This window comes from Polypterus senegalus, chromosome 5 (assembly GCF_016835505.1).
Source record: "Polypterus senegalus isolate Bchr_013 chromosome 5, ASM1683550v1, whole genome shotgun sequence".
Classification (NCBI taxonomy): Eukaryota; Metazoa; Chordata; class Cladistia; order Polypteriformes; family Polypteridae; genus Polypterus; species Polypterus senegalus.
The window spans coordinates 79,250,376-79,266,409 of NC_053158.1; the positions used below are offsets into that span (position 1 = coordinate 79,250,376).

General features: G+C 37.7%; 1 protein-coding gene across 1 annotated transcript in view; it reads left to right on the forward strand.

Moving 5' to 3' along the window:
- colec12 (collectin sub-family member 12) overlaps positions 1-16,034 on the forward strand; it is a 208,147-nt gene that overhangs the window by 153,907 nt on the left and 38,206 nt on the right. Inside the window, exon 3 of the mRNA XM_039754864.1 lies at positions 2,274-2,396. Within this exon, the coding sequence (XP_039610798.1) occupies positions 2,274-2,396 (123 nt within the window). The remainder of the gene's footprint in view (positions 1-2,273; positions 2,397-16,034) is intronic.

A 16,034-nucleotide genomic window follows, 5' to 3' on the forward strand; every position in this document is an offset into this window, starting at 1 on the left:
CAAACAAATGAGAAGCTCATCTGTTTCATGTCTTGTGTTTTACATACCATGACAGAATGGAAAAAGGGCAGAGATTGCGGATGTACATGCCATGCTTGTTAACCCTTTACAAGATAGTACATATATTTAAATAACAAAGCTCATTAGGGAGGAATTATAATTTGGGGAGTATAGAATAACTGCTCTCTTACTGAGCCTTTTGTATGCAAACCTGAACCCCTAGTTGTGTGATGGGAGATGCCTTCCAGGTTCTCCATGGCACTCTTCTTTTACCATAATCTCTCACAGACCAGATCTCTCTTTCTTGCATGAGTGAGCTTTTACCCCAAACTCTACCCCTCACTTCAGACTCAAAAATGGATATGGCCTGAAATTACCAGGTGGCATCCTTACTATTAAAAGTGACACCAAACTAGATCTGTACCTAATCGCTCCTTGTACCAGTGCAACTGTGTGGACTTACAGTAACTGGCCATGTCTTTCAGATAGTCTCTTAGGTGCCCACCAGCTTTCTGATTATGTAACAGGGTAATCTTAATCCTAATCAAGATCCTGGTGCTGTCATCTTCCAACATGGCGATAAAGTATTTAACTACCAGCAATATTTCATACTATAACATTACCTTTAAAGAGACAACACCATCCCATCTCTCCCAGCTTTCCCTTTCCTCTTATCTCTCATGGCAAGGTCAGGCACCTTTAGCATGAAGTGAGTTGCTGGCTTCCTATCTACCATCTAGCTAGAACATTGCAGGTCTTCTCTTGGATTGCAATAACCCCTCACTTTTAAAGATGCTCCTGAAGGACTATTTTCTCAAGGTCACCATTCTAAACCAGGCTCTGATTCCTCCTTCTGGTCATTGTCTCCCTACAATAACGTGTAGAGGTGCTTTCTGACAGTCTGTGTGAAACATCTCTTTTATGAAGAATTCTTTGGGACAACACTCTGCCCTGAACCACATAGGAGGTGCATTATTCTTTACCAACTTCTTGTTAACTGAACACCATCATATATATCTCAGGCAAAGTGAAAAACCCATCTGATTGCAGTTTGCACAGGCCTTTTTCAACAAGCCAGACTAACTGAAAGGGAAAGAAATATTTTTCAGATAACCTAGGTGTATTGCAATGGCAGAAATCGCCATATTGTGGTCTTTTCCTGAAAAAAAGTCTTGTTCCATGCAGGAAAGACAAGTGGAGGAGTGGAGTTACCTCATGGATTTGTTCACGATTGAAGGTAGAAACAATTCCAAGATTGACCAATAAATTGGAGGAATAGTTTTTGGAGAAAGCTTTAAAGTTATCATGTATACTTATTGTCAGGAACACTCAATAGATAGATAGATAGTACCTGAAAGATTGGGATTTTCAGTACAACTGGCTGAAACGATGTTCCTGCAAGGGGTTGCTGGGTTCAATCATTATAATGGGGTAGGGTGGTCAACAATATGGCAAGAGTTCATAGTAGAATCACTGCATTTCTGGATCGACAGGAGTCAGTTGAGGTGGTTTAGGCATATAGTTAGGATTCCCCTTGGGCATCTCCAAAAAGCTTGTAACAGACATATACCACTGGAAGAAGATAAAGGATCAGTGTATAGTCCTCTTGCCTGGCCTGATAGCATCTGATCATTGCCCAGGAGGATCTTCTAGGAATTGGGACGCCTGATCAGCCTAGTTGAGTGTTGTAACTATAAACCACACCATTAGGAGGAAGGCAGGCTCGGAGGTAGGCACAGAGCTGGACATTTTGACATCTGTAGCGGAGTAACGGGCGCTGAGCAGGCTCCTGTCAATCATGGAGAATCCACTGCATCCACTGAACAGTATCATATCCAGACAGAGAAGCAGCTTCAGCAACAGACTGCTGCCACTGTCCTGCTCCACTGACAGACTGAGGAGATTGTTTCTCCTCCACACTATGCGACTCTTCAATTCCACCCGGGGGGGTAAACGTTATACCTGCCTCACACTCTCCACCTTGCATTTTATAACTTGCACTGCATTTTTATCACTCTTTAATTAATATTGGTTTTATCAGTATGCTGCTGCTGGTGAATTTCCCCTTGGGGATTAATAAAGTATCTATCTATTAAAACTGTAGTGAAAATGAGGATGAATCACATGATGGCTGCTGCTACCCCAACATACTGCAGGAAAGAAAACTTTCTTTTTAAAAATCACTCACTGGAATGTGGAGAATGTTTAAGAACTTTTGAGTTCTATTAAACCATACGTTCATATTTGCATTTTTTTTCATGTTTGTATTGCAGGGATTCAAGAAGGTGCCCAGTGTACTAAGTGCAAGAATAACTGGGCTCTGAAAAGTGCAGTTGTACTTCTATACATCCTGTGTGCCTTATTAACAATCACTGTAGCCATTCTGGGATACAAAGGTAAGAAATTCTTACGAATGGAAAATTGCATTTAACATCTGAATATATAAAATACATCTTTAGTTTATTCAAATTTTATACCCTTCATAATAAGCATCCTCTTACAATGAAGCAGTAGAGTCTGCAGAATTGAAAAATAATGAACAAATGAATTAGTGAATGAATGATACTGAACAGTTTAAAGTGCTGGACAACAATTTGCTCAAGAGAAATCAATAAAATACAGTGTTGTATATTAAAAAAGTAAATAATTCATCCACCCATTATCTAATCTGTTTAATCCAGTTATATAATGCTTGATTTGTCCCAAGGGAAAATTTAGCTCAGGAAAAAATTGTAATATTTTATCATTGCAAAACTGACAACAACAACTCCCCTCAAACACACACACAAGAATTATAAAAAAGTAGGAAAAGTCTGACTTGGCAAAAGGTAAGAGAGTTGTCACAGTGAGGCACTATAAAAGGTATATTGTTGTAGGTATGAATGTGCCTCAATAGCCTTTCTTGAGGCACTTCTGTTCAATAATTTGTTCATGCAGAGGATGTGCAGCATTGTTCATAATGGCACTCTGTTTGTCTTCTTACTCTTTTCTGTTACCAGAGGCGGCCTTAGGGGTGTGCGGGGCCTAGAGCTGACCAACTCCACTTGGGGCCGGTTACATCAAACGCTGTTACCAGTATGTGTGGACTGCATAAACTTGCACGTGAATTTAATAAAAATGATGTTAACATACACCAAATTTTCTCATTACAGTATTCAGCTAAATTTTTGCAAGATAACACGTGGACTTTATCAAAATATAACGATATAATAAAAAAGTGCAATTCATAATTCATGACAATACCGTGACAATACCACGACAGTGCAAAATACAATCTGGTATAATGCGGAAATTAGCAGGGCCTCTTCTAGAAAAGCACCCAAATTGCAAGTATACTCTGAGTCGCGATATGCAGGATGTCATAGTCATAGCTCACGTTGATGTCATGTCAGCAAGTTATCATTAGCGGTAAATGTGCATTAATATTCAAACATGTTTATGGCCTACAAATAAAATGTGAGTGAAATTAACATAGAGGTATCATCATGAAATCTCTTAACGGTTTCCAGGTTCAGAGAGGAAAATTCACTTTTCTTGCCTTCCGATTGGTAAAGTCGTTGGTGACATCTTCGTAGTCTAATCTGGATGCAGTATTTTTTTTTATAGATAGGAGAAGCCAACCCAGCAACTAATGGGCTATACCTATTTTAGGAAGGGATTATACTGGCACTGCGGTGGGTTGGCACCCGGGATTGGTTCCTGCCTTGTGCCCTGTGTTGGCTGGGATTGGCTCCAGCAGACCCCTGTGACCCTGTGTTCGGATTCAGCGGGTTGGAAAATGAATGGATGGATGGATTATACTGGCAACCCTTTTCGGGGGATGAAGGTGGACTATGGAATGTTTTCAAAGACGTACATATAAAGAATTTGACCTTGAAGAAGGAATTTTAAAAGGGTTCCTCTTAGAAGCATCTCAAATATATATATATATACTGGAGAATATAACTTGACAAATACACTCGAATGGGACATTCAGACCTCAAAAGCAGTTGCCCTACTTGCCACCCCCAAATGCTGCCCTTGTCTGCTGCTATCTCTAGCTGATTGAGAATGCATCCAATAACTGAACCTCTTTTTTTAAATAAGGTGTTAATTCTGTGTGCTTCTCTTGAAGTGATATTACTGGCTCACCACACCACAGTATAGAAAATCGCACTGGCCATCACGGAGTTGCAGAACATATAAAGGGTGTCACTACCCATATTAAAGCAATGAGAGCCTTCCGTCTTTACTTATATAGTTAATCTGTGTCACGAGACCAGTCCAGCTTGTCATTAATATGGACTCCCAAGTATCTGTGCCAGTGCACCATCTGCATATCAATAACCAGTTCCTTGGTTTTGCTGATGTTGTGTTGCAGGCAATACACTTTGCACCAAGAAACAAAGTACTCCACTTGACTATTATTCTCTGTCTTATCCCCCTTGCCAATACACCTTGTTAATGCACAATAATCAGAAAATTTCTGCAATTGATGTTACCTGGTGTTATACTTATAATCCAAGATATACAGGATGAACAAAAAAGGAGACAGGACTGTTCCTTGTGATGTTCCAGTGTTGCTCACATCCATATCAGAGACACAGTCTTTGAGTCTCACAAATTGTGTTCCGCCCAACAGATAGTCCATTATCCAGGACACTACCGAATTTAGCCCTTAACAGGGATAGTTAGATGATACTGAAGGCACTGGAGAATTCAAAAAACATAATCCCCACAGTGATGCTAGCTTTGTAGCATTATCCAGATGGGAATATGCCTTGTGGAACAGACAGATAATTGCATCTTCCACCCCATTCCTCGGCCAATAGGCATACTGCAATGGGTCCAAGAGGTCTTTTACAAGAGGACTCATTTAGTCCAAGACCAACCTCTCAAAGGTCTTCATGATGTGGAATGCAAGTGCCGCTTATCTGTAGTCATTAGGTGAAGACACGTCTGCCATCTTTAGAACTGCAACAACACAGGATGTTTTCCACAGCAGTGTCTCTTTCTAAGTGTTAGCGACAGATTGAGTAGATAATAGAGAGAGGAGATACCACAAAGTTGGTCAGCAGAGGCATTAAGAACACAAGAACTGAATTCATCTGCTCCCACACCTTTTCCTTTGTATAGCATTCACGATGCAGAGTCAAAATAAAAAAGAAGTCAAAAAACAAAATAATGAGTAGATTAAAATAAGCACTTTAATTTTGGGAAACGAAAGGTCACAGCTAGACCTGGCATTGAGAATAAAGAAAAATAAACTTGCAATCAATTGAAACAGGAGAAGCAGAGTACAATAAAATGTGGTATAGAATAAACAAGTTGCTTATTTCATTTTAGCAACTTGATTTCTTACCTTAGGGAGAAACTGCAGACATTTCTAGATCTGAAAGATGCAATGAAACTTGTTGACTGAACCAATACAAACTACTTTACTGTAAGCTGGCGTTTCTGAAAGAATTACAACATCCAGTTGAAACAGAATATTATATTAACTGTTAATGCTGACATACTGTATTTCCAAAAGACAGATGTGCATTGCTTTATATATTGAAAATGTTTTTTTTTTCATTTAATACTGTGTGATATTTACTTCATGTCAGGCTTTAGTAGTTTTTGTATACTGTCAGATATCATGTAGTAGGCGCGCTAAGTGAAAATATTAAAGAGTAATTATGGTCATCCATCCCGTCCATTATTGAATTTGCTTATCTCAGTTTAGGGTCATGGGAGCCTATTTTGAGAGCATTACACAAAAGACAGGAATTAAACCTGAATAATTATTAAGCTGATAGGAGATATTGCTGTGGCATTCCTGAATGCCAGCATAATGCCCACAAGACAGAAGTACCAAAATAAGAGTGTTATTAAAGTAACAAATAACAGATTGATGAACAAAGGAAGAGCACAATGCCCTCAAAGAAACAGAAGGACATCAAACCCTGTTGTTTCTCTGGGCCTTCCTCAATAGGTGCTGAACCTCTGTGTAACAGATAAGTTGTTTATCTCACTTACCCATCTCAAAGTATTGAATCAAAACACCACATTATAACTCACCTTTAACTTCCTCTAACCATCCCTCTGCTTCTCTCTAACACCGGGCCTCTCTTTTTCCCAGCAGTTAAATGCTTGTCCTTCTTTTCTTCCCAATGCCACAATCAGTTAACCTCTGGTGCAGAGGTGGATTTAACCTTGTACTTCTATCCAAGCATTGAATACCATGCTTAGGGGCAGCATTCCATTTTACTCCTGAAATATCAGTCTAACTTTTTACCAGCAGATCCTGGTATCTCAAGCCAAAAGTAATCATTAAAGGGCCTTACTTTTTAATGGCAGAGGTACAGACAGCCCTGCAAGTGCTGGGCCATCTACTTTCTTCGTCCTGTGGTAAAATGGCAAGTCTTTCTCCTCTGTGATGGTGGCTCAGTCTATATTTCTTTCGGGCATCACCCCCAAAAACCCCAGTGATGTCTGTGTACCTGCACTGGTATGGTATCATACTCTATGTTGGCCCTAGCAGTGTGTTCTTTTTTGTACTGTCCGAACCTTGTCATGTTAGTGTACACGTCCTGTTCTGACCAAGTCCCCTTCTGCATTATGTTGTTTACTGTAATTAAAGCCTTATTGGCAAATCAAAATTGGCATGGTTGGTGTTATTTTACCCTATGGTGGCTCAGTCCAGTGTTTAGTTCCTGTTTTGTGCCTTATACTACAGGTATTATCTCCAGAATTCTCAAAATAAAAAATGTGGGTTCATAAAATGGATGGATGGATTACACAATAAAATGTCTTTATTTTTATTTTATTTCCAAACCTTTCATAGAAAAGGAGACTTTTGAAATCTTTTAGTAGGTGCAAGATAAGCTGTTACTAGTCTAACAGTCTCCTCTCCAGACATTTCAATATACAGTATAGTCAATGGAGATGGCATAATGCTTAGTGCTTCTGTGTCACGAGTTCAGGTCCTGTGCCCAGTCATTACCTGCATGGAACTGAAGCATTCTCCTAATGTCTACATGGTTTTATTTTTTCCAGACACTCTACGTTTTCCACCAATATCCAAGCACTTTAGGGACAACTGACAATTTTAAAATGACTCTGTATGGATGTGATGAAATGGCCACCTGTCTTGGGCTAGTTCCTGCCATGTACCTGATGCCACTGGCATAGACTTTGGCTTCCTGTAATCGTAAACTGGGGGAAGTGTATTTCAGAATGTTATGCTACAGTATGTATGTTAGTATACCTAGTAACGCAGAAGTTCTTTTGTTTCTAGCTGCAGAGGCTATGATGTTACATCTTCTTTACATAACTATGTTGTAAACCCATTATGTGCCTATGTGCAGTTAAACAAAGTTTTTGAAAATCATCAATCACAATTTAAGATCCATCAACAAAAGCCAAGGGGCTGCTGTCACCAGACCAAGTGGCAGCCCACACCACTGCTTATTTGCCCCCATAATGAGGACTATTTAAATGGCAGATGTCTGGAAGATATCAAATGCTTCCACACCCAGATTTTTTACTAGTGAATTAATTTGTGTTTTTTACCTCTCTCCAAGCCTTTCTGTCTGGCATTAAAGCCAATTGCTTGGCCCCATCTTTTCTTTGGTTTTCTTGTGTAAGCATCTTATGTAGCACATGGTGCATTGTTGGTGGGCTCATTTCAATAGAAGCAGAGGCACTGGCAGGAATAACACCACACAGATCTTACCATGAGGCCTCTCTCAACACAGAATTACTCATGCTGGTTTTGCTCTTCTGTGAGAATTAATTGTGGTTTTCTCTTTCTCATATTATAACTGAAATGAATAAAATATGATATGGTGCCATTTAATGAAGTATATCGCAACTACTGTAATTCTTCTCATTGTCATAACATGGCAGACTCAGACCTCACACAGACTTACTCTTAAATTTGAAGACCCCATAACCCTGTAGTTAGGATATAGCGGGTTGGATAATGGATGGATGGATGGATTACAGATTCCCACGTTTGAGCAAAGTACTGCATGTACTTTTGTTCATTCACACATCATGTATTTACTGTATTTTCCTTTGCAGGGCCAAACTAAATCCCATCTGCTGAAATATGAACTGAACAAGTCAATTTAGACATAATGACTAGACTATGGAAGACACACATACATTTTAGTTTAATTTATGGCTTATAAAGAGCTCATGAATAAAATTATTAAAAGTTTATTTACCTTATGTTTGTTAACATACGGAATGCCTGGTATGAAGATCTGTCAGGTTAAGGGAGTCACTCAGATTCTCTCTCTGATTCAGCAGGTGGAAATGAAACTGCAGTCTTTAGTCACCAGTTCAGAATGCTATAATATTTGCCGGAGAGTGTTACAAAATATGCATGTTCAGTTTATCTTGACCTCTATTCTTCTTCTACTTCACCACATACTTGAAAATTGCCAGTGTAATGAATTACATATTTTTTATATTACAGGAATATTGAATAACATACCTTTCATATATTCAGTATTATGACTACAGACATAATATGGAAATTTAAATTTTTTCCCATCTTTTAAGAATATTTTGCACGAATGAAGATAATTTAGAACAGCAGCAGGCTGTAAAAGTACACTAGAAACTAGTTGCTTTTGGATTATGAAGTGCTGAATTTTAGGTATCGATTCCAAAGCCACACAACTGGTTCTGAAGACGGTAAATTCCACGTACTGCTGAGGTAGGACCATATTTGGTTTCAGTTCATTTTTTTTTTGTGAATTACAGACATGAGCAAAGCAACCAAACAATCCTTATAATGTATCGTTTATACCTAGAATGGGCAGCATGGTGCTGCAGTGGTTAGCATCTCTCACTCACAGTTTTAGGATCTAGGTTCAATTCCTTTCCTTCACTGTTTATGTAAAGCATGCACATTTTCAGTCTCTGCACTGGTGTGGAAATTTTTTGTTTTTATTCAATCATCTCTAAGATGTGTCTGCACTAAATTGGTTTATTATGATCGAGTGGCAGCCAGATCCTAATACATTTTTTTCCTTGAAACTGAGGTGGGTTTCAGAAAATGGAATGAATAACCTGTTCAGTTCCATCTTTCAAAATATCACATTAGCAAAATAAAATAAAATCATTTGTTAGGAAGTATGTTTAATTAGGAAGAGAAAAAGAAAAAAATCAAAAAGCCAATAACCAGTTTTCTTTTAGTGAAACATCCAACATTGAATCATTCAAGCACCTTGTTTTAACTTACTGAACTTCTTACTTGTGATGGAAAACTATTTATGTTTTTTGTTGTTGTTGTTAATGGTGATTTAAACTAGATTTGTCTTTTTCTTCAAAATCCTAAAAATGTCTCCACAGAGCCAAGCAACTTTAATTGGGACCATGCGTTTTAACATTACATTAAGAATTGTAAATAAATGTTTCATAAAAATTATAATAAAGGAATAGAAATACAAATAACATAAAAATAAAAAAACAGAGTGAGTGTAAACAAAAAAGGATCAGCATGAACTGTGTGAAGAACTGTGTGTCTTTAGGGTTTATGACATTAAATAACTCAATCAATCAATCAACATTTATTTATATATACTGAATATAAAACACTTTAAATTCAACTGTCTTTAGCAGTTATGTATTATATTCCTATTTTTTGCGATTGCAGCATTAACATCTTGTACTTTTCTAAATGACTTCTTTCAAAATACTGTATTTAAAAAAAATGCAAAATAATATCTAAAATTAGTATAAAAGTCACTGTTTTAGTTAAATTTGTTCATTACAACAATACTCCCTTTTATCTTGTAAGCTCATCAGCATGATGTGTCAGCCTTTAGCCCACAGATTTTCCACGTTTTAAGACTCATCACTTTCCTCGCTGTGTGTTGAAAATGGAAAACAAGTGGGAAGATAAATGGTCGATTAAAGAAATTATGATTAATTAGTCGAAAACTAACACATGCAGAAAACATAGAGCTAGACAGAGGAATTCATAAACATGAGTTAAGTTCATGTACATTTTAATGCGCAACTTTGGGGTTATCAAAATGGAAAAAAGTTATTTGTTAGTAACATATATAAAGCCAATACAGCAAATTGTACCAACAGACAGTGGAACTGCTCACTGCATAGCTGTCTTCACAGACATAAAAACACAAATGAGCTATGAAAGGTATGAAATTTGACAATGCAATTAACTCTTACTTTATGTTTTGCTATATGAGGATTTCAATAGCATTTCATTTCATTAGAGTTAGGATGTAAAGATGCAAGAATAAAAAATATAGATAGACTGAACATTGTAACAGCAAAAGCAATCAGCTCCTCTGGCACTTGCACCTTGGGAATAATTTAGAGATAAATGCTACATCTACATAGTTGTATGTTGCATAATGACTTAGTCCACCATTTTCAGCAAGGTCAGTGTCCACAAGTTATTTAAATAACCAAGCTATACCTTCAAAGAAAGAAATTCTAAGGTTGATAAATAATGTTCTACTCTGCCATATTACAGTGCCACCAACCAAACTCTAAAGCATGGAATAATAATAAAATAATAATTATTTAATTTTTAACATACCAATAAATTATTTTTTTCAAAAATCATTCCACATGAAGATTTCATCTTGTACACCAGATCAAATGGTTCATTGCCCACTCCAATTCTGAGGTATTAAAATAAAATCAAATGCACATAGATGCACACTGTAGATCAGCTGCAGTGTACCTCAGGTAGTACCATCTAGCAGCGGATCCATCCATCCATCCATTCATTATCCAACCTGCTATATCCTAATGCAGGGTCACGGGGGTCTGCTGGATCAAAACCAGATTATGTAGTACAGTACTAAGAGGAAAAGATCAGTCACAAGTTGTTAACTAATTTGCAGCTAGTCTTGCTTTGATCTTGTGTTTCTCTTCAATTTGCTTAGCTGGCCATATGAATGCTCATCAACAGCAGTGCGCCAACAATTAACATCTCACCCTCTTTCAATTAACAAAGTGCTGCTACACATTGCTCTCAATTTAAAGAGGCAGAACACAGGGAAAAGGTATATCCTCATGTAAACATAATAAAAAATTGCTGTCATTAAGCTACATCAGAATAAGTGTTGCTGTCATTATTGTAAACATTATTTACTTTGTGCGTATGAAAAGGCCCTGAAATCTATGAAAAGTATATAGAAAATAATGACGATGAGAAGTACACATGGAAGAAACTGGCAGCACCTTTCAATGTGCATTTTCTGAACCAATGCCTAAGAGATTTCATAATTAAGGATACTGACTCTTCATCTTTTTACTGAAGATTAATGGCTAAATGTATGTTGATCCTTATTTTTTATTTATTATTTTATGCAATATAAATATTTCCATGGATTGTTTGTGTTTTTCTATGGCATTGAATTAAATATATTTTATTCAGTTTCACTGTATACTTCAGTCCAAATATAAATATAAAATATGGTTTTCATATTTTTAATGACATGTAAGTGATTATTCTTCTCTCTAACAGTCTGTCCGAAGTTTGTGGAATTTATTTTGTAACATTACAAGGCATACTAAGATGGTTGAACCTGCTCACAAGGTTGTGTAAGTTAGAATGCAACTTTGTTCCCCTACTGAGACTCCAAGAAGCACACTGCAACTGTCAATAATCAATATGTGTGCCTACTATGTATGTTATAATTCTGACAACAGTCATGATCACCTGCAACACCACTTTCCTAAAGAAAATGTTGAAATGGTAATAAGAAATAAATCAGAATCATTGTTGGCTCTGCGTTGTTTGAACATGATTTCTATTTTATTTTTTTCCAATACTTTCTGCTTAAAAATTATAAAATTCTTTCAGAGAGGATCGTTATGCCTCCTTCATGCAGCTATAGTGCTTCTGCCTATGCCAGGTGATCCGCCAGTTGATATTTATTCCATGTCTGCCTATATGTGATATCAGACTACCAATTAAGAAGCAGCAAGGTCAATAGTCAAATAAGTATATTTAGTTAACCCAACCTGTATTACACATTAATATTTACAGCATTTAAAAATATTTTATATAACATTACAACTCGAGTATGAAGGCTTCCAACAATATATTTGAACACACAGCTTCCAAAATTTTAAACAGTCCCTCTGGACTGTTTCATTTATAAATAATAGTGTTTGACCTAGTATATGTTTTTATAATATGTTTAAAATAATAAACAGGACTGAGAGACCAGTACTGCTTGTAGGAACCCTAATACCCATACTTCTTTTTCCATTGACCATGTAGTTAATTAATGTGGAATATTAACCAGTTTGTCAAATGGAATTTTATTCTTATATATATATCTGCTGCCACAAGTTGTACAATCAATGTCATTAGCCATACAACCAATTTTCTTCAATCTTTATTTCTCTACATAATTTAGGCTTGTAATTTGTACCAACCTGATAATGAACTATTCTTCTTAATGCAGTCTACATGCTTCCTCTGTTCAGTGTTCCTAGTGACTTTCTTCCATCCATCCATTTTCCAACCTGCTGAATCCGAACACAGGGTCACAGGGGTCTGCTGGAGCCAATCCCAGCCAACACAGGGCACAAGGCAGGAACCAATCCTGTGCATGGTGCCAACCCACCGCAGGACACACATAAACACACCCACCACACACTAGGGCCAATTTAGAATCGCCAATCCACCTAACCGGCATGTCTTTGGACTGTGGGAGGAAACCGGAGCACCTGGAGGAAACCCACGCAGACACGGGGAGAACATGCAAACTCCACGCAGGGAGGACCCGGGAAGAGAACCCGGGTCTCCTAACTGTGAGGCAGCAGCACTACTACTGCACCACTGTGCCGCCCGACTTTCTTATTTGTCCTAATTATTTAGTGTAAAGGAGTCAGAGAGGGTCTATGTGGATGCATCCACTTGTTTTTTTCTGTGATTATTTAGTGTGTTGTGTTTTGTAACATAAAAAGCTATATTACATTCGCTATCTTAAAAATAGTTTTTTTGTAAGTTAGGAAACAACCAAGTTTCTGCTTTTTCAGAAGTTTACTACTATAATCTTGACTTAACTTGCATATTCCACTTAAACAGATATAATTTTATAGGTTTTGCCCGTTATACTGCATGTCCTCTCTCACCACATCAAATAAACATCCTCTCAGGCCTTCCTCTTACCTGGCAGGTCCATCCTTAACATCCTTCTCCCAATATACTCAGCATCTCTCCTCTGCACATGTCCAAACCAACACAGTCTCGCCTCTCTGATTTTGTCTCCCAACTGTCCAACTTGAGCTGACCCTCTAATGTACTCATTTCTAATCCAGTCCATCTTGCCACACCCAATGCAAACCTTAACATCTTTAACTCTGCCTTCTCCAGCTCTGTCACCTGTTTTTTGATCAGTGCCACTGTCTAAAACCCATATAACATTGCTGGTCTCACTACTGTCTTGTAGACCTTCCCTTTAACTCCTGCTGGTACCTGTCTGTCTCAAATCACTTCTCACACTCTTCTTCACCCACTCCACCCTGCCTGCACTTTCTTCTTCACTTCTCTTCCATACTCCCCATTACTTTCTACTGCTGATCCCAAGTATTTAAACTCATCCACTTTGCCAACTCTACTATCTACATCCTCACCATTCCTCTGACCCCCCTCTCATTCACATACATGTATTCTGTTTTGTTCCTACTGATCTTCATTCCTCTCCTCTCTGCGCACTCTCCAGGGTCTCCTTGACCAGCTCCCTACTCTCACTGCAGATCACAATGTCATCAGCAAATATCATAGTCCACATCTCTAATCTCACATGTCTAATCTAATCTATTAACCAGTCTATCATTTTTGCAAATAAGAAAGGGCTCAGAGCTGATCACTGATGTAATCCCACCTCTACCCTTGAATGCATCTGTCACTCACCAGACCTCACCACTGTCACACTTCTCTCCTACATATCCTGTACCTTTCTTACATACTTCTCTGCCATGGCCAACTTCCTCATTGAATACCCCAACTCCTCCCTAGGCACTTTGTCATATTCTTTCTCAAAGTCCATAAAGGCTCAATGCCACTCCTTCTGTCCTTCTCTATACTTCTCCATCAACACCCTCAGAGCAAACATTGCATCTGTACTGCTCTTTCCTGGCATGAAACCATATTGCTGCTCATTAATCCTCACCTCCCTTCTTAACCTATCTTCCACCACTGTTTCCCATAACATCATGCTGTGGCTCATCAATTTTATCCCTTTGTAGTTACTTTAGCTTTGCACAACCTCCTTATTCTTAAAAGTCAATACCAGTACATTTCTTCTCCACTTCTTAGGCTTCCTCTCACTTTCCAAGATAGCATTAAACAATCTGGTTAAAAATTCAACTGCCAATTATCTCCCTAAAATTGCTCCCACTACCAACTAGAAATATTTTTATATCTACTGTATATATTCTATGTTAATAAACAGAGAACATACTATTAGTGCGATTTTAGTGATGAGTGTTCAAAGCTGAATATGAGCATACTTCCTCTAGGTAGTTCCTGGAATGCAGATTCTCATATTAACCATATTGGTCTCAATATGAAAACTGGTTTCTGTTAGACCAGTGTGAATAAGTAGATATATCTGCCTAAAACAACACAGAAATAATCATGTCATTGTCACAAAATTTAAAAAATTATTGTTAGGAGGCTTCTTGGAGAATTTGACAAATGTCAGGTGCCTTTGAGTAATATTAACCATTCTGGCAAGCAGATCCTGGTCAAAACACTGGTGATATTTGGAAGTATTTATGGAAATGCACACAGATGTTTGTCAAGCTTTAGGCTCTACTGATCAACAATTGGGAATGCAAACATAGTTATCCTTAGCAGGCAACTAAGTCTGTATGAAATAGTTGACTTCATTCTTCAGACTTACCAGCAAGTGTTAAGAAGAAGAATAGAATTTTACAGTACATCGAGTTAGTTTTACATCAGCATGACTGTTATAACTACACTTCTAACCACTGTAATCCATTTCTTCTTCAAACAGGGCCCACCCAGTTTGTTTAAAAAGATACGGAAAAAAAATAACCCTGGATAATAGTTAACTTACCCAAATGTGCAGCACAATGATTTGTGTAATATACCATGTGCCTTTAATGTGATGATTGGCAAACCCAGCCTGTGACACCATATGGTTTGGCCTGTGGTCAGTGCACAAGATTAAGCACTAATTTATGGCTGCCTCTTGCTTAAAAAGGTCTGCCAGCTTTTGACTAGTACTTAGTGCCTTTCATTTAGAAATAGTGGGGGGTACTATGTGACATTGGTTAGTTTTATGATGCTCAGTGTATATAGTATTTATTGCTATAGTTAATTTATTTATTTATTTATTAATTTTATTACAATCAATACATAGCAATCAAGTTTTTACAAAAAAAAAGAATTATGCTAAGAACAGATCGATCCCCACCCTTGAGAGAGAGAGCAAGCCAAACGGTGTAAAATTTAAGGCTTGTAAAAATACCTAAATCAACAAGTTCTCTGTGCTTTATAAAGTCATTTCAAAATATTACTGATTAGATCCTGCCATGTTTTGAAAAAAGTCTGCACAGATCCTCTAACTGAGTATTTGATTTTTTCCAATTTTAAATAATATAACACATCAGTTTCCCACTGACTTAAAGAGGAGAGTTTGGGTTCTTCCAGTTTATCAGAATAAGTCTGCGTGCCAACAGTGTAGTGAATGCAATCACAATTTGTTTGTCTTTCTCCACTTTAAGACCCTCTGGAAGAACCCCAAACACAGCTGTTAATGGGTTAGGAGGGATTGTGAGTCCAAGGCTGTCTGAGAGGTAATTAAAAATTTTTGTCCAGAATAATGTTAATTTGGTGCAGGCCCAGAACATGTGTCCTAGTGAGGCTGGGGCTTGGTTGCAACGTTCGCAGGTTGGATCTTGCCCTGGAAACATTTTGGAGAGTTTTAGTCGAGACAGATGTGCTCGATATATAATTTTGAGTTGTATAATTGTATGCTTTGCGCATATGGAGCTTGAGTGAATTCTCTGCATTGCTACTTTCCACTCCT